Source organism: Dendrobates tinctorius, unplaced genomic scaffold (genome assembly GCF_039654945.1).
Source record: "Dendrobates tinctorius isolate UK_male_01 unplaced genomic scaffold, ASM3965494v1 ptg000171l, whole genome shotgun sequence".
Lineage (NCBI taxonomy): Eukaryota > Metazoa > Chordata > Amphibia > Anura > Dendrobatidae > Dendrobates > Dendrobates tinctorius.
The window spans coordinates 21,753,535-21,778,141 of record NW_027361838.1 but is presented as its reverse complement, the minus strand read 5'-3'; the positions used below and the strand labels follow the sequence as shown (position 1 = coordinate 21,778,141).

The 24,607-nt window shown below is 45.0% G+C and overlaps 1 protein-coding gene across 1 annotated transcript in view; it reads right to left on the bottom strand.

Annotated features, from left to right (window-relative positions):
• Positions 1–12,093: 12,093 nt before the first annotated feature.
• VAPA (VAMP associated protein A) overlaps positions 12,094–24,607 on the bottom strand; it is an 83,226-nt gene continuing 70,712 nt past the window's right edge. The window contains exon 6 of the mRNA XM_073550973.1: positions 12,094–13,759. Coding sequence (XP_073407074.1) covers positions 13,646–13,759 — 114 coding nt within the window. The 3' untranslated portion in view covers positions 12,094–13,645. The remainder of the gene's footprint in view (positions 13,760–24,607) is intronic.

The window sequence follows — 24,607 nt, the reverse complement described above, 5'->3', positions numbered from 1 at the left end:
TTAGTGACCAAGCAATTAAATGTAAGATCAAGGGTCCAGATCCTAAAGAACCAAAAGAAGTTGTCCATGAAATTTGTGATGTCAGTCCTGGGATCAATAACAGGATGCATTAAAGCATTTCGCTGGGCCCAGGCTCATTCTAGAGTTCTCCAGAATTTTATCCTCTCTCGCTGGGACGAAACTCCAGACACACTCAGCACGAGAATCTCCCTTCCTCACCACGTAGATATCCCTCAACTGGTGGCTCATGCAGGAAAATCTGGTGAAGGGAATATATATCTGGATTCAACATCCTGCCTTTTCTGTAACAGATGCCAGCAAAAGCGGTCGGGGAGCGATTACATATCGGGCGGCCTTCCAGGGGGTCTGTCCCAAAAAGATGGACACCCAATGTTCAAACTTCAGGGAATTAAGAGCTGTAGAGGAGGCCCTGAGAGCAGCAAGTTCTATACTGCAAGCAACTCATGTCCGAATTTATTCAGACAATAGGACCATAGTGGACCACTTACGTCATCAGGGCAGCACAAGGTTTGGGAGCCTACGAGAAGTCTCGGCAATATTTTTAATTTTTTGGGGGGCTGATCATCATGTCATGTCCTTATCTAAAGGGTTCCGACAATATCCAGGCAGACTTCCTGAGCAGGATGGATATAAATCTGGGAGAATGGAGCCTCAGTACAAAAAAGTGTTCCAATTAATAACCAGAAAATTGGGTCATCCAAATGTAGACCTGTTTGCGAGTCAGCAAAACTCAAAAGTAGATTGGTATTTCACCATAGATCCAGGCAAGACTCAAGAGTATATGCCTTTTCTCACCCATGGAACTTCAGGTTGACCTATGCATTCCTTCCAATTCCTTTACTACCAAGGATATTGCAAAAGGTCAGAACCATTCTGATTGCTCCTATATGACCAAAGAGGAGCTGGTTTGGGGATGAACCTTCTGAACTCAGAGGAATCCCCTTATCCTTCCTCCAAACCACAACCTACTACAAGGTCCAAATTTTCATCCGGCTCCCCATAGCTTATGATTGGCAGCCTGGCTTCTGCAGCCTCAATCCTAAATTGAGGGGTATGACTATCCTGCCCTTTGAACCTATAGCCCAAATTCAAATGGACAAATTATCCTGGAAAGCGGCCCTATCGGTAGCTATTACGACAGCAATGAGAGTTGGCGACATACAGACCCTATTAGGGAACCTTATTTGAAGATCCTGGATGACAGTAGTCCTTCGCCTAGACCCTTCTTTCCTTCCAAAAGTAACAATTTTCATGTGTCCCAATAACTAATTCTTCCTTCCATTTGTCAGAAGTTCAGAACCCAAAGGACGATAGAGAAACAGAATTCCATTCTTTAGATGTTCGGAGAACAATCATCTATTACCTAAAACAGACTGGACCTTGGAGGAAATATCAAAAACATTTTGTTCAATACTGAGGACCAAATAAATGGGATGAATGCCTCCAAGAGCTCTATAGCAAACTGGATTAAAAATAGAATTAGACTTACCTGTAATTCGGTTTCTAGAAACCTTCCACAACAGCATAGGAGGTTGTCTCCACGCCCTAATACGGGACAGGAAGCACAAAGAGGTTAAAAGGTCCCTCCCCCACCTCCCTCTCACCAGTGACTTATAACTGAACTCCGTAGCACCGGTTACCTTACGATTCTCAGAATTTGTCCAAGAATACAGGGAGGGAAATAGTGCTGTTGTGGAAGGTTTCTAGAAACCGAATTACCGGTAAGTCTAATTCTATTTTCTCTAGCAACCTTCCACGACAGCATAGGAGGCATACCAACCTATACTGCACTGGGGGGGGACAACGGCCTGAAGAACTTTTCAGCCAAAGACTAAATCCATGTTGGGCACTAGGTCTAACCTATAGTGTCTAGTAAAAGTATGTAACGAAGACCAAGTTGCAGCCCTGCAGATGTGCTCTGAGGATGCGCCTGCCCTCTCAGCCCATGAGGCAGAAGTAGACAATGTAGAATGAGGCCTTGATTCCCGCAGGGGGTGTGATATTCTGCGTTAGATATGCTTCAGAGATAGCCTTCTTGATCCAGTTGGCAATGGTGTTTTTTGCCACCTTCTTTCCTTTGTTTGCCCCTGACGAATGGATGAACAGGTCGTGGTCGATTCTATAAGGTTTACAGTTCAGGTAGTGAAGGATTATGCACCTTACGTCAAGCGTATGAAACACTTCCTCTTTAGGATTCGTTGGGTTCTGGCAAAACGAGAGAATTATATTCTCTGACCTATGAAAGTCAGACACAACCTTCGAGAGAAAGGATGGATCAAGAGAGGACTATGGAATCATCCCTAATGGTTAGATAGGGCTCTCTGATTGAAAGAACCTGAAGCTCTCCTATACGTCTTGCTGAGGTTATTGCTACAAGGAAGCTCTCCTATACGTCTTGCTGAGGTTATTGCTACAAGGAAGGCTGCCTTACAGGCGAGTTGAGAAGTACAGGATGATAGGGTTCTCAAAAGGGGAATTGAGTGAGCTCCCTAAGCACCACATTCAAGTCCCATGATGGAATGACAATGTTTTTTTGGGTGTAGCCTAGTTGCTGATGTCATGAATCTTCTTATCCAGCGGTGGCTGGCTAAGTCGCAGTCGAACATGGAGCTTAAGGCAGAGACCTGTATCTTCAGGGTGCTGGGTTTTAGGCCCAACTCGAGCCCTTTCTGCAAGAAATCTAGTATACGGGAGGATGTTAGGATTTGCTGGGTCAGGAGGATTCGGCAGACACCATGATGAAAATTTCTTCCATACTTTGCTGCATATGGCATTGGTGACCGGCTTTCTTGCCCTCTGAAGGGTTGCAACTACCGCCCCTGATAGACCCTGGCCCTCAAGATTTGGGCCTCAGTAACCATGCCAACTTCATCCCCCAAAGGTTTGGGTGACCCTGTAGGAGGAGGTCGTCCTCCAGGGGTAAGAGGAGTGGCCCATCTACCTGGAGTTCTGTAATTAGGGAGAACCAGCTCCTCCTTGGCCATAGTGGAGCCACCAGGATGGTCTGAGTCCGATCTTCTTGGATCTTTCTCAGGGTTGCAGCAAGGATTGGAACTGGTGGGAAGACATATGCTAGACGGAATCTCCACTTGTGGGCAAAGGCATCTACCCCCAGTGATCTGTCTCTGGGGTTCAGGAAGAAGTAGTCTCTCACTTGAGCGTTTCTGCTTGATGCTAGTAGATCCACCTCCGGAAGGCCCCACCTGCTCACTAGCTTCTGAAAAATTTTTCCGTTCAGACTCCACTCTCCGGGCTGGATACATATTCTGCTTAGGAAGTCTGCCTGAGGATTGGAGGTCCCCTTTAGGTGAACTGCTGTCAGTGAAAGGAGGTGCCTTTCGGCCCAGGAGAATATTTGTCCAGAAAGGCTTTCTAAGCTGTTCGACCTCGTGCCACCCTGGTGCCTGAGGTGTGCCTCTGTCGTTATATTGTCGGAGTAGACCCTGATATGATGACCCTGGACCAGGTATCTTGCAGCCAGGAGAGCCTCTTGCACTGCTTTCAGCTCCCTGAAATTTGAAGATCTTGTACTCACTTCTCAATTCCATAACCCCTAGAATGGCTGGTGGGATACGACAGCTCCCCAGCCTCTCCTGCTGGCATCTGATGTTACCGTGACCAAGGGGACCTGGGACCAGCTGACCCCTCTGTGCAGGTTCTGGCGGTCTAGCCACCAGGCCAGTGAAGCCCTTACCCTCCCTGGGGTTGGGACCCTCTTGTTTAGGCAATTGTGGGCTCCATTCCAATTTTCCAAGATATGAGACTGGAAGATTCTGGAAAGGGCCTGTGCCCATGGTACTGAATGGATGCAGGACGTCATCAACCCTAGTATTGACATAGCTGACTGGAGGGTCAGGAACCTTTGTTTTCTGAAACTCAGGATCTTTGATTTTATAGCCACCTGATGATCCTCCGGCAGGAAGGACATCTGTCTTTTTGAGTCTAAGAGGACACCTAAAAATCTTGCTTCCTGAGAGGGCTGGATCTGCGATCTTTATATTCGGGATCCACCCTAAAGATCGGAGAATGTCCAGAGTTGAGTCACCTGGTTTTCCAGGGTCTGATGAGGTTCCTATTATCAAAAGGTCGTCCAGGTAGGGCACAACGCATATACCTCGACTTCTGATGTGGGACACAGCTTCCGCCATAATCTTTGAAAACACTTGTTGGGCAAAGAATATCCCAAAGGGAAGCACGTTGTACTGGTAGTGCCTGATCTCGGGACCCTGACGGATCGCAAACCTTAGATATTTCCTGTGAGCAGGATGTATAGGGATGTGAAAATAGGCATCCTTTAGATCTATGGTTGCCATGAAGGAAAGAGGCCCTATAAAGGGGATGGCAGTCCTTATTGACTCCATTTTGAATTTGCGGTATGCAATATGGCGATTGAGATTCTTCAAGTTTATTATTCTCGCCTCTCCTGTGGGCTTCTTTACTAAGAATAGCCTGGAATAATGACCCTTTCCTTGTTCTCCCACAGGGACTCGAGAAATGGCACCTGACTGCAGAAGGAGCTGAACACCAGACTCTAGCGTTGCCAAGGCCTCCCGAGATGGTAGGAAGGTGACTCTCAGGCACCGTGTGGGGGGGGATTCGAATACTAGAATGCACTCCTTGATCAGACTGAGGACTCAGGGGCTGTCAGAGATCGACTGCCAAGAATGGAAAAATTTCAAAAGCCTCCCCCCACACCGGGGCCGAGTCATTGTTTCTCCTGTTGCTGCTGGGGAACCAAGATGTTTTTGCCTCTCCCCTTAGCATAGCTCCATCTTCCCGTCTTTCCTTTTGGCTGGGACAACCGGTTCTGGGGGGCTCAAAAAAACGGCTTTCTTGGGGCCTTTTGCTCAGGAAGCGCTTTCTGTTGCCTTCTCAAGGATTTCATCCAGGGCTGGGCCAAAGACGTGTTGACCTTTGAAGGGGATAGAACAAAGCTTAACCTTCGAGGTAACGCCCCGCTCCATTTTTTAAGCCAGAGGGCTCTCCTGGCGGAATTAGATTGTACCATAGACCTGGCAGAGGTGCGGATCTCCATAGATGCGTCCGCCAAGAAGCCCGTAGCCCTCTGTAGTATGGGGAGTTAAGAAGCGCGCCCCTTGAGGTCCCCCGAGCAATATGATTCTCTAGCTCCTCTATCCACTGGAAGAGGGATCTAGAAACGCATGTGGAAGCAATTCCTGACTTTAAGGCAAAGGCTTCCCAGGACTTTCTTAGGAGGCTCTCAGCTTTATGGTCCATTGGATCTCTAAGCTGGGATACATCATCATATGGCAGGACTGTTTTCTTCACTACCCTTGCTACCTGGACATCAACTTTTGGTATGTCCCATTTAAATGCATCTCCTTCCAGGTGGAATCTATGCCTGAGCTCTGATGGAGCCAAGTAGCACTTCTCTGGTTATTCCCATTCCTGGGAGATCATATCAGTTATGCTCCTATGTACTGGGAAACCTGTCCAAACATCTTGTCCTGTGCCAACTAAGGGACTGGCTCGTCCTCTAGTCCCATGGTGGCACGCACCGCACTGACCAGCTCCTCCACATATTCTGAGGAAAAGAGGTATCTTCTGGCCTCCACTGATTTAGAGGTACTTGGTTCCTCCCATTTTTCAGATCCTGAATCATAGGAGTGCTCTGTCTCGGAGTCCGAGTCCTCTAACTGAAGCCATTGCTTTTTTGTGGGAGGTGAACTCTCGGTTGGCGGAAGTGGAGGTGGAGAAAAGGCGGCTAGGGAGGTTTGAACCTGTTGTGTGACCAAGCTGCGGATTTCCTCAATTAATGAGGGTGCTCAGACCTGACCACACCGTCTGTGCACGCCTGACAATTTCTTCCTCCAGTTTGAGGGAAGCTTTGTACTACATATGGCACATTTAGCTGGTTTACTGGTGGTATTGGTGCTTTTATGGGCAGACTTTTCACCCTACAAGAGAGGAGAGAAGCATTTTGAGGACCCTGTACCCAGGATAGCACCACTAGGACCCACCCCAATAACACTCACTGTGGCTGGGGCAGCGCTGGGCTCTGCAGATGCAGGGCAGGAAGATCCGTCCATGCTGACCAGGGGATTTGACTTACCTGTCAGCCTCTTCCGGCGGGTTAATGAAGGGTTAACTCCACCCTCAGTGCTTGCTCATACTGTTTTCCCCCTCCCCCTCCAGGGGTCCGGAGCAGGCACGGCTCTTACCGGCGTGCTCCACGTGCTGCCAGCAGTCTGGGGGCCGACATAAGACCGGACGTCATTTGCGCTCCATGGAGGAACTCATACCCCGGAAGTGACCACGCGCATGATGTCACTTCCAGGTCGCCGGCAGTCAGGAGAGACCAGAGAGCTGCGGGAGGCCTCCGGTCGGGGATCACTGGCCCGCTTTACCCCCAAAGGGAGCGTGGGTGGGCCAGGAAGGTCCCGAATTCAAGAGAAGACGGGAGCAGCACGGAGGAGGGAAGCCAGAGCCACCGACCACCACTGCCCGGCATTTAAAATCCTCAGGTACACTGCAGCAGCCGGCCACGCAGCCTACCTGTAACCTCTCCATGCCCCATGGGGGACAGGAAAGACACTGGTGAGAGGGAAGTGGGAGGGACCTTTTAACCTCTCTGTGCTTCCTGTCCCCCATTAGGGCGTGGAGACAACCTCCTATGCTGTCATGGAAGGTTGCTAGAGAAAAAGGCAATCACAGAAACATAAAAATCAAGATATTGCTCCCCCTGAATCACTAAGGGCTAATTAAACTAGAACAGTGTTTCTCTTAGGCCGAAAGGGCCAGTGCTTCCATCGACAGATTTGCAGAGCTGCTACCTGGTCCTCTGTTCATAACTTTACAAAGCATTACAAATTAGACCTAATGTCTACAAAAGATCTTCCCCTCAGGCTATTGTCCCTCTCTAGCGTTATTCTTTGGCATTTCTCCTGTGGTGCGGTCATGGAGAGGATTAAAGAAAATATTATTACACTTACTGGTAATTTGGTATCTAAGACCCTCCACGACAGCTCGGGCAATTCCCTCCCCCAAGAAACTTTATGTTCACTTGATTCCTTGATGTTAATACAAGCATTCATATTATGTGGATCTTGGGAAAAGCACTAAGGATGGCGGAAGGGCAATGTAAGCATGAAACCAAAATTACCGGAAAGTGTAATATTAATTTGGCCTCACTGTAGCAGAGTTATTAGCAATCTAATATTTGGCACATAATGAGCTTACTTTAGTCAAGTGTTAGATATTTTTCACTGGGGGTTTGCACTTCTGCCTTCTTTATAAGGGTCACATAACCTAAATCCACAGGTCCTGCCATCTGCAGTCTAAATAAGCACTACAAATATACTATACAACACAGAAGTTGTGGAAATATTAACTGCAGTTAATGGCTCCACACACTTCTGTGCTGCGTAATGTATTGTCACTGCTTTTTTAGACTGCACTCTGGCTGGAAGGACCTGTGATCATCATCACAGGTAATTCTGCTCCTCTGTGTTGCTACCTTCTTATATTAGTCAGTGTCATAAACAAGGCAGAAGTACATGCCTCAGTGGAAACCATCTAATAAGACCCATTTGTACATAATTTTATATTTGATTGTTGCCTCTGCGACAGAGAAGTCAGAAAAAAAAACAGCAACACAATTTTATTCCTCTCCGTAGCCACGATTAAATTGTGTCCAGCGTAACATGAAAAATTTGATGAAAGGTCCCCTTTAATCAATAAATCATTCCCAGGGGATAACTTTACTTCTAAGAACAAAGCAAATGAGTAATTGAAACCTTAATGTTAGAAGAGTCCCTTGACAATAACCCAACAACTACATATCTGAGTAAGCAGGAAATCCCTTTATCGAATGGCCACACCTACTATTGTGTTTACATTCCAGTTCTCCCATACTCCAACACATCACGATAAGATAAACCATGGAGAGAATGTGTGTAGAGATGCCTGCTACACTGCCAATACACATGCAATATTAAAGGGAACCTGAACCATGGCCAGTGTGAATCAGAACCAAGCTGCATCATTGCACCCATGCATGTTTTACTCTAAAACACTGCATAATTTAAAGAGAAAACATACTTCTAAAAGCAAGTCAGGACTATGTATCTCGTATGACTAGTCCAAGGCTGTTCCCCATGAAGCTCCACTAGACTGACACGTGTTTCTCTATACACATAGGAAGAGAATTGCCTTGGATGATTCATTCAAGATGCATAGTCACCGGCTGGCTTTTCAAAGTAAAACCATACAGCTGCATTAACACTTCCAATGTTTGCCTCCTGCTGCGAACAGTTCAAGCAGCATGAATGTCAGATTCCCTTTTACAAAATCTGGGAATCATGACCAGTTGGTTACATATAACAAAGTGTGAATTTATTGTTGTACACCATAAAAAAGCCAGTGCAATTACAAACTAACAGAAGCCAAAGAGACTCCGTCCTTATCTACATGTCGTACCATTACATTAATAAAACAAGGAAGCAACAGGAAGACACTGAAGGAACAAAGACAGTTTAATTCATATTTCATAATTTAGTACGGTTGACTTCTTCCAAAGACACTTGATAGCAAAATATTCTGAGCATTACATTTTATATACAACATTAAAGAGGATCACTATGAATCAAGGAACAGTCCAAAATTTTACAGCACCCCATGAAAGACTGATGCAATTTTGCACTAAGTTTAAGCAAAACCCCACATGGAACCCTAAGGATGAGAACAAATCATTAAACCAAATTGTGCATATGACAGTATTCCTGAAAGAATTTGAAATACGTAAATCAGAACAATACATATTTATACAAGATAAAATCTTCCATTACTCTGTTAAATGAATTCTCCTTTAGAGTAGGATAGTAAGACCAGAAATTTCAGTCTGGATTAAATCAGGGCTGCAAGTAGGTTATTTACACAAAGAAGTCACATGGATAAAAGCAGTCCAGGTTCAAGCAGCAATGCTTCCTTTTAGGTGGATCAATGAAACAAATATATTCTTTCTTGCTACGTGAAAGCATTTTATAGTTACTGATCAATGAACTGGAGTGATTAACTCTACACAAAATATCTAAGTAAAGGCGCAATCAACCTGAATGGTCACTAGAGCACCTACAATTCCAAAGCGGATGACTTTTAAGTGATCTGCAGTGACGTACAAGACTTTCCTCCAAAAGCAGAGAGACAGATTCCTTTACACACAAAGCGTTTAAGGAGGTATATTTCTTACAGTACATACACTTCTATTTTGTCGTGGCATCTTCATTACGTGTTGGCTAAATATACAATAGCAGTCAGCTGCATGGTCATGGGACCCACAGTTATGCTCCTCAACTCAAACATCTACAATATTGACCAAATGGTGGGGGTGAGATGCCAAAACAGGTAAAACAAGCATCCGACAGATCCCAAATCATAGGGAAGTTAAGAGAATTTGGAAATTTGAAATTGGGTGGATTGAAAAAAAAAAAAAATATGACAAGTTGGCTGTCATCCTAATACATGAAAAGGTCAACAAATCCTGTGAAAATTTGGAAAGTAACACCTAAGGATGGCCAGCTTTCAGATAGTGAGACATTAAAATCCATTACACCATTTATTAGGGGTCAGAAAAATAATTCACTTTTCCTCTGTTAAGACGCTAATTTGGCTCCACCAAAAATACACAATTTCAGACACTAAATTAATGGAAGAATGGAAGATACAATTCCACAAACAAGGGTTACATGCCAAAGGGTGTCTTACAACATATTTTGAATTGAGAGTCCTCAGTGGTTGATACCTTTTAATGGCTAACTGAAAATATGGTAACAAACTGCAAGCTTTTCAGACTACTCAGGTCTCTTCATCAGGCATATAGACTAACACAATCTGAAGAATCACATTTATACACAATACAGCACAGAAATAATGCAATAGATAAGACAAGTGATATGAAGCAGAACTATCATTATAGGAGATATGGCCACAACTGTTTATCCTTCTCCCATAATGATAGTTCTGCTTCACTTCACTTGTCTCATCTATTGCATTATTTCTCTGATGTGTTGTGTATAAATATGCGATTCTTCAGATTTTGTGTTAGTTTATGCCATATGAAGAGACCAGAGGAGTCACGATAGCTTGCAATTTGTTACCTTTTAACGGCCAACTGAAAAGATGGTATCAACCACTGAGGACTCTCAAATCTAAATATTTTTCTATTTACTGGCTAACACGGTACAAAGATATATAACAGGAAAGATCATGTTTGTAATTGGGTTTTATTAAATTTTGTAAACATTTGCTTGCATATAATTTCCTACATTGTAGGCTGCTCAATACAGTCCTGTGCAATATTTCCCCCAGAAAAGGTTTCGATTGGCACAAGACGGAGCAGCTTTCAATGCATGAGAACACATGCAGGCTACAGAAAAAAAAAAAAAGTTAAAACACTTTCATTAAAACACGATGTACACATTTCAGACAAAAAAAAAAATGTACATTTGTTTTAAGACCAACACCTCAAAAACCATGAAAAGAGATCAAGTTTTCTTTATCCAGAATACTACCCACATTCCAACAGTCAAAGAAGCCGATATATAGCTGTACGGTGGGCTCCTCACATTAGAAAGCTATCCGTTTGACAGTAATATCCTTACCAGAATCTGTTAACAGCTGCTATGTAGTCAAAGTCATACATTTTTGGCCCAGGGAGTCACAAGACCAATGTAAAGCAGTCCTTCATGAGAATCTCTAACAACTCTGCACTTTCAGCATCCTAGCGCCTTGTGAACATCAGTGAGTAGAAAAATATTTGTGCCTTCAGCACAAACTTGAAGTTTTAAAAGTGTAATTTTGACTGAGGCTTTAAATTAAAATTGCGATAATCAAAGAATTTCTCTTACTTGGAAGACTGTGCTCGCTTGCCATAAAATACAGATGACTATAGATATTAAGTGGAATGGAGTTAAAAAAAAAAAAAAAAAAAAACAGACAAGAAATTGATAATGTGTTTAATTCACATGAAAAAGTACAGCACAATATAACTAAGGGTTTTCAAAGTGACTAATGGACTAGTGGTCTACCTAAAACATTATTGGAGCTTCAGGTGAAGGTTCCTTGGCTATGGAGAGCCACATGGTACAAGGGGACTGACAATTGAATGGAGCTGGGATTGCAAATAAGTGGTTAGTCTCCATTACAGTAAATGGAAGATTAGAAGCAGCAGGCTGGGCTCATCTACTTCTCATTCAACTATGCCATTATGTTACCTTCCGGGGTCCCCAAGTCCTATATTATACATTCTCTGTCTATACACTGTCCAGTTACATAACGAAAAGTGCAAGTCTGGGGGACAGAGCATGTACAAGGGATCATCAAAAAAAAAAAAAAGCACCTCTGGGAAACCAAACGGCCACATTGAGAGCTTTAAAGGGCCACATGCCCCCGATCTGCCATTTCCTCAGCCAGAGGCCCAATAAAAGACTTACAGTATGTTAGTGAGGATTGCCTTAGCGAGTGGCATTTATAACAGTCAAAACTATACAAGAGATAAGGACTCCCCAATGTATGGGATGCCAAAGTATAAAATTATGCAAACTCATTATACAATTGCACAGAGAGTTCAACTCTGTTGAACAAACGTAGCTTTGACAATAACTGCTGCAGAGATCTATTTCGGAGCCTAGCATGGTCCATTTGCCAATATCTGAAAGAGAACAGCTAGCTGAAAATGGCAGAACACCATCCACTAAATGGTGATGGGTCATAGGTAAATGTACATGGAAGGGTAAACAGGACCAGGTTTAAGCGTTCATGTTCCCTACTGTATGATTCACTGCAGTTCCCGGCAGACGATTTTACTACAGTTTTCTTAATAGGATACACAAGGCGAAGGGGAAACAGGCAGGCAAAAAAAAATAAAAAAATCAAAGGCACACAACCCACACAATAAGAAGTCAGAATTAGGCCAGGATATTTCTCAATAATAAGCAGCCTGTGTGGATATAAATGAAGAACACTGGATTAGACAGAGGTAAGAACGTGTTGTAGTGTTTAGAAGTGGTAATGTCCTTTCTTCATTAAACATGTGCGCTGATAAAAATACAAAAATCAGTGAGCAGAAATCATTTTACTGTATGAGAAATAATACAGCCATTCTGAGAATATAGTAAAAATATAAAAACATACAATTTTCAATATATATATAAGACGAATTAGACGAGTAGTGGGATCCCAAAAAAAACTAACAGCGAGATCAGACAGTGAGGCTGGATATGTAACGGAACTTTACTCGCTTCCAACCACAGTGGGCAATGGCTACACAATGGGCAATGGCTACTGTGAGTGGGCAGCGTTTGCTCTCACACTAATGCAGCAATCACAAGGAGAGATCCCTTTCAATAAAGAAACCTATGTGCACTATATGTATAGTACATATACAGTGCATGTGTCGCCTACACTACAGCTGGACAAACTTATACGTGAGCCATCTCACTGAAATCAGACTTCAGAGTAACTTTCAGAGTCTTGCATATTTTCAATATCAAAGGTGTTTTTCCAATATTTAGAATGGGTTAATAGATTCCATAGAGAGAGTGAGTGTTCTGTGTTCCCCATCTACAGTGGTTATACTGTAGAGCAGATATGGAAAGAGCTGAGCATGCCAAGTAACATTCAGAAAGTGACTAATGGGTCAGTTCATCTCCACAAATTGGGAACATGGGTCCCTAATGTTCAGTTTATGCTTGGACCCCCAACCAATGAAGCATATATGGCATTTTCATATGCAGTTTTATGAAAAAACAAAAGTCAGAATGAAAGATATGTCATGATCCATGTGGCTTACATGTATTGCTAAAATCCCCCAGAAATCTTGTGGTAGTAACCCACAGAGAATAAGTTTCTGTACTTGTTGAATGAGCAGAAGTGGGATCAGCGTACCCCAATACTGATCAGCTCTTCACAAGCTTTCAATGCGCCTACAGAAGTGACTGTCAGACACAAAGGAAACCAGTTCTTACATGTACCAAAACCAGCGTAATACACTGAACTTTGAGAATGTTTTCCATCACACACAGAGAAATGCTATCCAGCAGGAAAAGGAACTTTCTTTTATTTTGTTCCATCGCGGATATGAGAAATGGAGACAAAAAAAAACAAAAACTGCCTCACTCAGAATTTAAACTGCCATCACATAAACAAGGCAAAAGAAAGGATTTAGCATTTACATTGAAGACACCATCCCATGTTACCTCGATCTTTTACCTGAATTAGATTAGCAATCTAAGGAAACCATGTTGCACAAAAGTGAACAGATAAAATTTAAAACAATTAAAAACATACAAAACAGAATCTTTCAACTTATTAAAACCACAAAGAGATCGTCTGATTAAAGTTTTCTCTCCAATAGAGGACTGAATGTGTGACAAGAGTCTTGATGCTGACATATGAACACACACTTTCGTCCCATTGCCAATCAGTTTGTGTTTCTTTTTATTATTTTTTTTCCATGTGAACTGTGAGAGACAGATGATGCCCATGGGCTGCTGTACATAAACTTATATGGCAGCTCAACAACTTTCTGGCTGAGAAGGGAGAAGAAAAAAAAAAGAAAAAGAGGGAAAGAAAAAAAAAAAAAAGGAAAGCACCTCATGCCTTAAATTTACAAGATGAATTTTCCTAAAAAGAAACCAATGAAAAATGCTGCAATAATGAAAAGAAGTGATGGCATAGTGTTGCATTGATCTTTCAGCATTCCACTGCCCATCCTCTCGACCTGAAAAAAAAAAAAAAAAAAAAATGAATTCCTAGAGAAACACACTTAATTTTCTTTGCAAAACCAGTGCAGAGATACCACGTATGACCCAAATGACTACATAAGTCAATGGACACCAATAGACGCCAGTGGTAGCCATTGCATAAGTGTGTGGTGTATCAGTTATACAAGCCAAGTGCCGTAACCAAGCTGAATACAATTACTTCTAGGTACTGCCACTAAATTATTTTACGTTTATTGCATACATTTTTTTTTTTTTTTTTTAACATTTTTCGGATTTCTCCTTAGCATATAATACATACACACTGAGAAAAGAAGTGCATGGCAGACGTCTAAAATGAAACCACATTTTTTTTTTTTTTTTTTTAATACATCCAAAATAAAATACTGAGACTAAAGCCATAGACTATATTAGCAAAGAGACAACACAATATCATTTCTGCTTGCTCTCAAAGAGCATTGAAACATCGTTCACATCGAGAAGAAGAAACCCTAATCTGAGCCAAGCAACTGGGAAATTTGGAAATATATCTGTACAGATTTTCATCCTCTGGATGTAAACTATTTTTTCCATTTTCTGAAATGAAACATGGACTTTTGTGATAACTCACCGTAAAATCCTTTTCTCCGAGACGCTCATTGGGGGACACAGATACTGTGGGTGTATGCTTCTGCCGCTTCTCCGTCGTATACACCCTCGCCCCTATTGCGGGCGGAACTCAGTTTGGTGCCAAAGCAATAGGAGGACAACAAAATCAGCCTTAATACAGGTACAACATGTCTAGAAAAGCACCACCCTTATATCACAAATAAATGCGTATTAACTAAACAGAAACAGAGCCAACTGGCTAATAGGGTGGGTGCTGTGTCCCCCAATGAGCGTCTCGGAGAAAAGGATTTTACGGTGAGTTATCACAAAAATCCATGTTTCTCCTTCGCCTCATTGGGGGACACAGATACTGTGGGACATCCTAAAGCAGTCCCTGGGTGGGAGATTGACTTACTGATCCAAGCTACACGCACCTCTTGTTTAACAGGTACACCACCACTGCTTGGAGAATCCTTCTACCCAGGCTCGCATCCGCCGAGGCCTGAGCATGGATATTATGTTTGGCAAATGTGTGCAGGCTGGACCAGGTTGCTGCCTTGCCAACCTGTTTCGTCGAAGCCTAGTGCCGAAGCGCCCAAAAGGTGCCCCCCTGCCCGGGTAGAGTGCGCTTCGATCCCTGCTGGAATCGGCGTGCCTCTAATGCAGTAGGACTCCTGAATCGTCCAACGAATCCATCTGGCTATGGTCGATTTTGAGGCGAGTCCCTTTCTGCGCCCTTCAGGGAGCACGAACAGCGTGTCCGTCTGACGAAGGGGTGCCGTCCGCGACACGTACCTCCGGAGGGCTTTTACCAGGTCTAACGTGTGGAGAGCCTTTTCCACATGGCGCACCGGTGCTGGACACAATGAAGGCAAAACAACATCTTCATTAATGTGAAGAGGACACGACTTTCAGCCGAAAAGGAGGGGCTGGTCTGAGGACCACCTTATCCCTATGGAAAGTGAGGAACGGAGCTTGGCAGGATAGGGCCGCCAGCTCTGAAACCCGCCTGATGGAAGTGATAGCCACTAGGAACACCACTTCCCAGGTAAGGTACATCAGAGATATTCTGAAGCGGTTCAAATGGAGCTTCCTGCAGAACACTTAGGACCATGTTAAGGTCCCAGGCGTCCATAGGCGCCTTCTAGGGAGGTACCAAGTGGGAGACTCCATGAATGAAAAGTCTTCACCTGCAAATTAGTAGCAATTCTGCGCTGGAACAGGACGGATAAGGCCGATATTTGTCTCCTGAGGGAACCTGGGGCAAAGCAGTGAGGGAAATAGATAGGGGAGGCAAAACTGGTTCCATGGCAGAACCCACGCGTCCACTGTGAATGCCTGCGAGTCCCAGGCCTGAGCAACATGTGGGCACCTTGGCATTCACTCTGGAAGCCATCAGGTCCACATCCGGAGCTTCCCACAGTTGACAAATCTGCTGAAAAACATCGGGATGTAGAGACCACTCTCCGGATGCAAGACCCTGCCGCCCAATTTTCCACGCCCCGGGATGTGGACCGCCGAAATCACCGAGTGGTTTGCTTCGACCCACTGAAGAACGAGCTCCCCCTCTGGTTGCTCTGCTGCGGGTGCCCCCTTGATGATTTATGTAAGCCACCGCCGTGGCGTTGTCCGATTGAATCCAGACAGGACGGCCTGCTAGAAAGCGAAGAAACTTCTGCAGAGCCAGCCGAATTGCTCGTATCTCCAATAAGTTGATCGGGAGGCATGCCTCCTGTGGCGACCACCGTCCCTGGGCTGTGTGGTGGTGAAACACCGCTCCCCCACCGAGGAGACTGGCGTCAATTGTCATTACCAGCCAATGATCTGGGGGGAAAGGTTTCCCCTGGGCCAGAGAGGAACTGGTTATCCACCATCCGAGTGACTGCCTGACTTAAGAGGACAGTTGGCACCGCCGATTGAGCGTGAAAGGATTCTTGTCCCAGGCTGACAAGAGGGCGTGCTGAAGGGGCGAAGGTGGAACTGGGCGACAGGTATCGCTTCCATTGCTGCCACCATTTTCCCTAGAATCCTCATCCCGGATCGGATGGTATGAGGGGACTGGTTGGCGAAGTGTCCGGACTCCCTACCGGAGAGCTAGCGCCTTTTGCTGAGGGAGAATTACCAACCCTCGGCAAGTGTCGAAGATCATTCCTAGGAAGGAGATCCTCTGAGCTGGCACAAGGGATGACTTCTTTGCATTGCCAACCATCCTAAGCGGGCAAGAGTATCTAGCGTGATGTTGACAACTGCCATAACCCTTGTGAACACTCTGGGAGCCGTGGCTAGCCCAAAGGGTAGCGCTGCGAACTGAAATGTTGATCGCCGATGGTGAAGCGTAGAAACCTCTGATGAGGAAAAATGGGAATATGCAGATATGCGTCCTGGATGTCTATTGAGGCCAAGTATCCTCACTGCTCCATGGCCGATATGACTGAACGGAGAGACTCCATCTGGAAATGTCTGATCCTGATGAATTTGCTCAGAAGCTTCAGGTCCAAAACAGGCCTGACAGACCCGTCCTTTTCGGGAACCGCAAAGAGGTTGGAATAGAACCCCTGAGCTCTTTCGTGTTCCGGCACTGGAGCAATTTGATGGCTCCCAATAGAGCTCTTGCCTGGGTATCCACCCTGGGAAGCCGGGAAGAAAAAAACCGTCTTGGAGGATATCTGACAAATTCTATTCTGTAACCTGAGGCCACCGATTCTTTCCCCCATGCATCGTGAGCGACATTGACCCAGACGTAGTGAAACCAGAGTAGGCGGCCACCCACCTAGCCGGTGTCATCTGGTAAAGGCCTCGAGTCATTCGGCCGACGATCTTTGGGATCTGGATCCCCTCGATCTGGGCTGCTGAGTATGCATTCTCCCCAATGGGTTGGCTTTATATGAGACCTGCCACTCCCTATCCTGGTTGGGGCGGCCTGAGACGGCGGAATTGGCCGCTGTAGTCCACCCAGGGTTGCGAAAGGCCCGAAAACGTGCCTGAAAACGGGTGACAAAAAAGCGTTTAGCCCTTTTGTTGAGGGAGAAACCCATTCTTTCCTCCTGTGGAGTCGGAGATAAGTTGATCCAACTTCTCCCCAAATAGGTGGCCGCACTGATAAGGCAGGGAAGTCAAGGATTTCTTAGAAGTAGGATCGGCTCGCCATGTCCTTAACCATAGGGATCTTCTGACAGAAATTGCATCCCAAAACGCACTGATTACATAGTCTCCGGTCTTCGCCATCTGACCTGCGACCTCCGAAATCTCTGCAGATAGATCCTGTGCGACCTTGTTTAATGTTTCTGATCATGATATCATAGGTTTGGCTACCCAAGTTGCTGCGAATGAGGGATCGAGCGCTGACCCTGAGGCCTCATATACTGAGCAAGCTAAGCTCTCTATAAGGCGATCCGTGGGATCCTTAATTAAGGAAACCCTAGGGACGGATAGCAGGGTCTTACTGGCTAGGCGCAAAACCGGAGGATCCCCAACGGGGATTCCATCCATTTTTTTACAGAGGTCCGGAGCAAACGGATACCTTGTTTCGAGTGCCTTTTGACCCGAGAAACGCCTGTCTGGACGTTCTCTGTGCCGCTGCACTATGTCCTCAAACTCCGCGTGAGAAGAAAAAATTCTGTGCGGGCGCTTCACTCGCTTAAATGCCACTTTATGCTCCGTAGCCGCTGCTGGATCATCCTCAATCCCCAGGGTCTGATTGACGGCTTCTATGAGGCTGTCCACTGTTTCACGTGACCCTGGAGTGTCCAGGTCAAGGGGCTCATCTGAGTCGCAATCTGAGGTCTGCTCGCTATCAACCACTGGTGACAGGGAGCGAGAAGCGGAGCTTACGGATGCCAAGGCACCGGATGGACTGAGCGACACAATGTGGATTAGTTTCCTCCGGGTCTGCCTGGAGTGAGCGCGGCCCCTGCAGGCTGGAGGCTTTTGTGAGGTGGAGGTTCCCTTTAAGGCCGGTGAGCCATTGTCCCTGCCCCTATCTGGGGCAAGAAGGGACTCTATTGCTCTCGTAAGCTACACCATGGACTGTGACAGAGATAGGGCCCACTCCGGGGACACCTTGGCTACAGTCGCAGGGGAGGGCTCCTGGGCGCGTTCGGAGTCGCAGGCTTCTGGCTCTGTGCTCGTGGAAACCTAACCCCACAAGAAATGCATGCAGCATAAAGGAACATGTGCGATTTACCCTTTTCGGTCATATTGCTGCCAGGCCTAATTTATATGAGGGTTGAGGGGAAGGGAGGAGGAGGGAAAAAAAAACCCCACCTTTAATCGCCCATAGCGCTTCCCTAGGGTCGGGAGTCACACTTACCCTGTCCTGTGTCCCCACGTGTTCCTGCCGCTGCCCAGCGTTCCTTTCCTCTGGGTAGGCCGGGACGTTCCTCTCCCGGTCGCGGCCTACCATGCGATGAAGCCGTGGGCTCAATTTGTTCGGTGTCCGCCCTAGGCCGGGGGGCGGCGCCGGAAATGACGTCACGCCGGGGACGAACTTTAGCCCGTGGCCTAGTCACGGCCAAAGCCGCGGGCTAAATTTTGCATGCCCGCCGTGGGGGTGGGGGGGCATGCTGGCGGCCTCTGCCTTTTCCCCCTGCAATCCCTGCCGCCGGAACCCGGCGTCCCTGTCCGGCGGAAGGAGGCAGGAGAGGGAAGGATTGCCTTACACTCCCTAAGATGCCTGGAGCTTCCCGGAACGCTGCCGCAGGGCCCTCCTCAGCCCTCCATACCTGACTCCGGATCTAGCACACCAGGTAGAGGGGATGGGGTTAAATTCTGGACGGTGCAGGCACTCTAGCTCCGTCTAACCCCTTCAGGGGGTGAGGAGAGGGAAAGTCCGCCGCCTTGCAGCACCGCCGTCTAGCGTTGGTGGAGCAGTGGGGGCCGCACAGACTAGTCTTGTGCCTCTGTGCAAGCCCATGGTTACTATACCTAGGGGTGGACAGGGCTAAGTCTGGCATCATGTCCCACGTCGCAGGAGAGGATACGTGGAGGGACACTCGCACGTGCTCGCCCGTTGTTGGTTTGGGGAAATCAGACCCTTTCAATAGGATCCGTTGCCCCTGTCTTATCTTCATGGAAAAAAGAAGTCTAGAGAAACCCAGACACGTGTGCCTCCAAAGACACTAAGCAAAAACCTGAGTTCCGCCCGCAATAGGGGCGAGGGTGTATACGACGGAGGAGCTAACCTCTTTTTTTTCACTTAGTGTCAGCCTCCAAGCAGCAGAAGCATACACCTACAGTATCTGTGTCCCCCAATGAAGCGAAGGAGAAAAAAAAAAATTGTCATGAATTACAAGGAGGATATATTCATACAGTGCCTTGCGAAAGTATTCGGCCCCCTGGAACTTTTCAACTTTTTCCCACATATCATGCTTGAAACAAAGATAAATGTAAATTTCTGGTGAAGAATCAACAAGTGGGACACAATTGTGAAGTTGAACGAAATTTATTGGTTATTTTAAATTTTTGTGGGAAGTAAACTGAAAAGTGGGGCGTGCAATATTATTCGGCCCCTTTAATGTAATACTTTGTTGCACCACCTTTTGCTGCGATTACAGCTGCAAGTCGCTTGGGGTATGTCTCTATCAGTTCTTTACATCGAGAGACTGAAATTCTTGCCCATTCTTCCTTAGCAAACAGCTCGAGCTGAGTGAGGTTTGATGGAGATTGTTTGTTAACAGCAGTTTTCAGCTCTTTCCACAGATTCTCGATTAGATTCATGTCTGGACTTTGACTTGGCCATTCTAACACCTGGATACATTTATGTGTGATCCATTCCATTGTAGATTTTGCTTTATTAAGGATCATTGTCTTGCGGGAAGACAAATCTCCGTCCCAGTCTCAGGTCTTTTGCAGACTCCAACAGGTTTTCATAAAGAATGGTCCTGTATTTGGCTCCATCCATCTTCCCATCAATTTTAACCCCTTTCTGACATCTGACGTACTATCCCGTCCAAGGTAACCGGGCCCCTATGACCGGGGACGGGATAGTACGTCATCGCGATCAGCGGCACCCCCAGGGGGAAGCGCCGCTGATCGCAGCCGGGTGTCAGCTGATTATCACAGCTGACACCCGGCACTGTGTGTCAGGGGGAGGTCACGGAAGGCCCCCGGCACGTTAACACATTGGACACAGCGATCAAACACGTTTACAGTGTACCGGGGGATTAGGGAAGCATAGGCAGGGAGGGTGCTCTCTGCATGCTTCCCTGAGCCCCCCGAGCAGGGCGATGTGCTGCTTGGAAGGTCTCGTTCCTTGCAGGCCCCCGGATCCAAGATGGCCGTGGCGGCCTTCGGGGGCCTACAGGGAGGCGGCTTCCGCAAGGCCTGCTGAAAGCAGGCACGAGGAAGCCTGTGCTGCACCTGTCAGATTGCTGATCTGACACAGCGCTGTGTGAAGTGTCAGATCAGCAATCTGACACTTCACAGTAATGTCCCCCCCCCCCCGGGACAAAGTAATAAAGCAAAAAAAAAAGTGTAAAAATAATTTTTAAAAAATCACTAAATCACTTAAAAAAAAAAATAATCCCTAATAAATTCATCTTTTGGAAATAAAAAAATTAAGTACACATTTTTAGTATCGCCGCGTGCGTAACGACCCGCCCTATAAAACTGTCCCACTAGTTAACCCCTTTAGTGAACCCCTTAAAAAATAAAAAATAAAGCAAAAAACAATGCTTTATCATACCGCCGAATATAAAGTGCAATAATGCGCGATCAAAAAGATAGATATAAATAACCATGCTACCGCTGAAAACGTCATCTTGTCCAGCAAAAAATGAGCTGCCACACAGTATCAGCGAAAAAATTAAAAAGTTATAGCTCGCAGAATAAAGCGATGCAAAAATAATTTTTTTTTTATACAAAATGGTCATCATTGCATAAAAGCGCCAAAACATAAAAAAAAGTAAGTGAGGTATCGCTGTAATCCTACTGATCCGAAGAATAAAACCGCTTTATCAATTTTACCACACGCGGAACGGTGTAAACGCACCCCCCCAAAAGAAATTACAGGAAATGCTGGTTTTTGTTCATTGTGAGTCCCAAAAATCAGAATAAAACGCGATCAAATAATGTCACGTGCCCGAAAATGTTACCAATAAAAATGTCAACTCGTCCCTCAAAAAATAAGACCTCACATGACTCAGTGGGTGAAAATATGGAAAAATTATAGCTCTCAAAATGTGGTGATGCAAAAACTATTTTTACAATAAAAAGCGTCTTTTAGCGCATGACAGCTGCCAAACATAAAAACCAGCTATAAATAGTAAATCAACCCCACCTTTATCACCCCCTTAGTTAGGGAAAAATAATAAAATTAAAAAATTAAAAAAAAATGTATTTATTTCCATTTTCCCATTAGGGTTAGGGCTGAGATTAGGGTTAGGGGTGTGTTGGGGTTAGGGTTGGAGATAGAATTGGGGGCTTTCCACTGTTTAGGCACATCAGGTGCTCTCCAAATGCAACATGGCATCTGATCTCAATTCCAGTCAATTCTACGTTGAAAAAGTCAAACGGTGCTCCTTCCCTTTCAAGCTCTGCCATGCGCCCAAACAGTGGTTGACCCCCACATATGGGGTATCAGCCTACTCAGGACAAATTGCACAACAACTTTTGGGGTCCAATTTATCCTGTTACCCTTGGGAAAATAAAAAATTGGGGGCAAAAGTATATTTTTTGTGGAAAAAAAATGATTTTTCTTTTTATGGCTCTTCGTTATAAACTTCTGTGAAGCACTTGGGGGTCCAAAGTGCTCACCACACATCTAGATAAGTTCCTTTGGGGTTCTCGCTTCCAAAATGGGGTCACTTGTGGGAGGTTTCCACTGTTTAGGCACATCAGGGGCTCTCCAAAGGCAACATGACACCCGCAGATCATTCCATCAAAGTCTGCATTCCAAAACGTCACAGTAGTTTTCTCCCACATATGGGATATCAGCGTACTCAGGACAAATTGGACAACAATTTTTGGGGACCAATTTCTCCTCTTACCCTTGGGAAAATAAAAACATTGGGGGACTAAAAGATCAGGTTTGTGGAAAAAATATGATTTTTTATTTTCACGCCCGGCGTTATAAAACTTCTGCAAAGCACTTGGGGGTTCAAAGTGATCACCACACATCTAGATAAGTTCCTTTGGGGGGTCTAGTCTCCAATATGGTGTCATATGTGGAGGGTTTCCATTGTTTAGGCACATCAGGGACTTTCCATACGTGGCATGGCGCCCGATCTAAATTCCAGCCAAAAAAGTCAAATGGCGCAGCTTCCCTTCCAAGCTCTGCCATGCGCCCAAATAGTGGTTTACCCCCACATATGGGGTATCAATGTACTCAGGACAAATTGCACGATAACTTTTGGGGTCCTATTACCCTTGGGAAAATAAAAATTGGGGGTGAAAAGATCATTTTTGTGGAAAAAATATGATTTTTTAATTGTACCGCTGTACGTTATAAACTTCTGTGAAGCCCTTGGGGGTTCAAAGTTCTCACCACACATCTAGATAAGTTCCTTTGGGGGGGGTCTAGTTTCCAAAATGGTGTCATTTGTGGGGGGTTTCCACTGTTTTGGCTCATCACGGGCTCTCCAAACATGACATGGCAATCTATCTTAATTCAAGCCAATTTTGCATTGAAAAAGTAAAACGGCGCTCCTTCCCTTCTGAGCTCTGCCATGCTCAGAAACAGTGGTTACCCTCCACATATCAGGTATCAGCGTACTCAGGAAAAATTGCACAATAACTTTTGCAGTCCAATTTTTCCTGTTACCCTTGGTAAAATAAATTGGACCTGAAGTAATTTATTTTGTGAAAAAGTTAAATGTTTATTTATTTATTTTTTTTAACATTCCAAAAAATCCTGTGAAGCACCTGAAGGGTTAATAAACTTCTTGAATATGGTTTTGAGCACCTTGACGGGTACAGCTTTTAGAATGCTGTCACTTTTGGGTATTTTCTGTCATATAGACCCCCTCAAAGGGACTTCAAATGTGATGTTGTCCCTAAAAATAAAATGGTGTTGCAAAAATGAGATATCGCGGTCAACTTTTAACCCTTATAACTTCCTAACAAAAAAAAATTTTGGTTCCCAGATTGTGCTGTTGTTAAGTAAACATGTGGGAAATGTTACTTAAGTTTTTTGTGTGCCATATCTCTGTGATTTAAGGGAATATAAATTCAAAGTTGGAAAATTGCGAAATTTTCAAAATTTTTGCTAAATTTCAGTTTTTATCACAAATAAACGCAAGTTATATGAATGAAATTTACCACCAACATGAAGTACAATATGTCACGAGAAATCATTGTCAGAATCACTGGGATCCAATGAAGCGTTCCAGAGTTATTACCTCATAAAGGGACAGTGGTCAGAATTGTTCAAATTGGCCCGGTCATTAACGTGCAAACTATCTTCCCTCTCCCTGCTGAAAAGCAGCCCCAAACCATGATGCTGCCACCACCATGTTTGATAGTCGGGATGGTATGTTCAAGGTGATGAGCTGTGTTGCTTTTACGCCAAACATTTCGTTTGGCATTGTAGCCAAAAAGTTTGATTTTGGTTTCATCTGACCAGAGCATCTTCTCCACATGTTTGGTGTCTCCCAGGTGGCTTGTTGCAAACTTTAAACGACGTTTTATGGATATCTTTGAGAAATGGCTTTCCTTTTTGCCACTCTTCCATAAAGGCCAGATTTGTGCAGTGTACGACTGATTGTTGTCCTATGGACAGACTGTCCCACCTCAGCTGTAGATCTCTGCAGTTCATCCAGAGTGATCATGGGCCTCTTGGCTGCATCTTTGATCAGTCTTCTCTTTGTTTGAGATGAAAGTTTAGAGGGACGGTCGAGTTTTGGTAGATTTGCAGTGGTATGATATTCCTTCTATTTCAATATGATCGCTTGCACAGTGCTCCTTGGGATGTTTAAAGCTTTGGAAATCATTTTGTATCCAAGTCAGGCTTTTAACTTCTCCACAACAGTATCAAGGACCTGCCTGTTGTGTTCCTTGGGTCTTCATGATGCTCTCTGTGCTTCAAACAGAACCCCGAGACCATCACAGAGCAGGTGCATTTATACGGAGACTTGATTACACACAGGTGGATTATATTTCTCAGCATTAGTCATTTAGGACAACATTGGATTATTCAGAGTTCCACAATGAACTTCTGGAGTGAGTTTGCTGCACTGAAAGTAAAGGGGTCGAATAATATCGCACGCCCCACTTTTTTTTTGACTTTCCACAAAAAGTTAAAATAACCAATACATTTCTTTCAA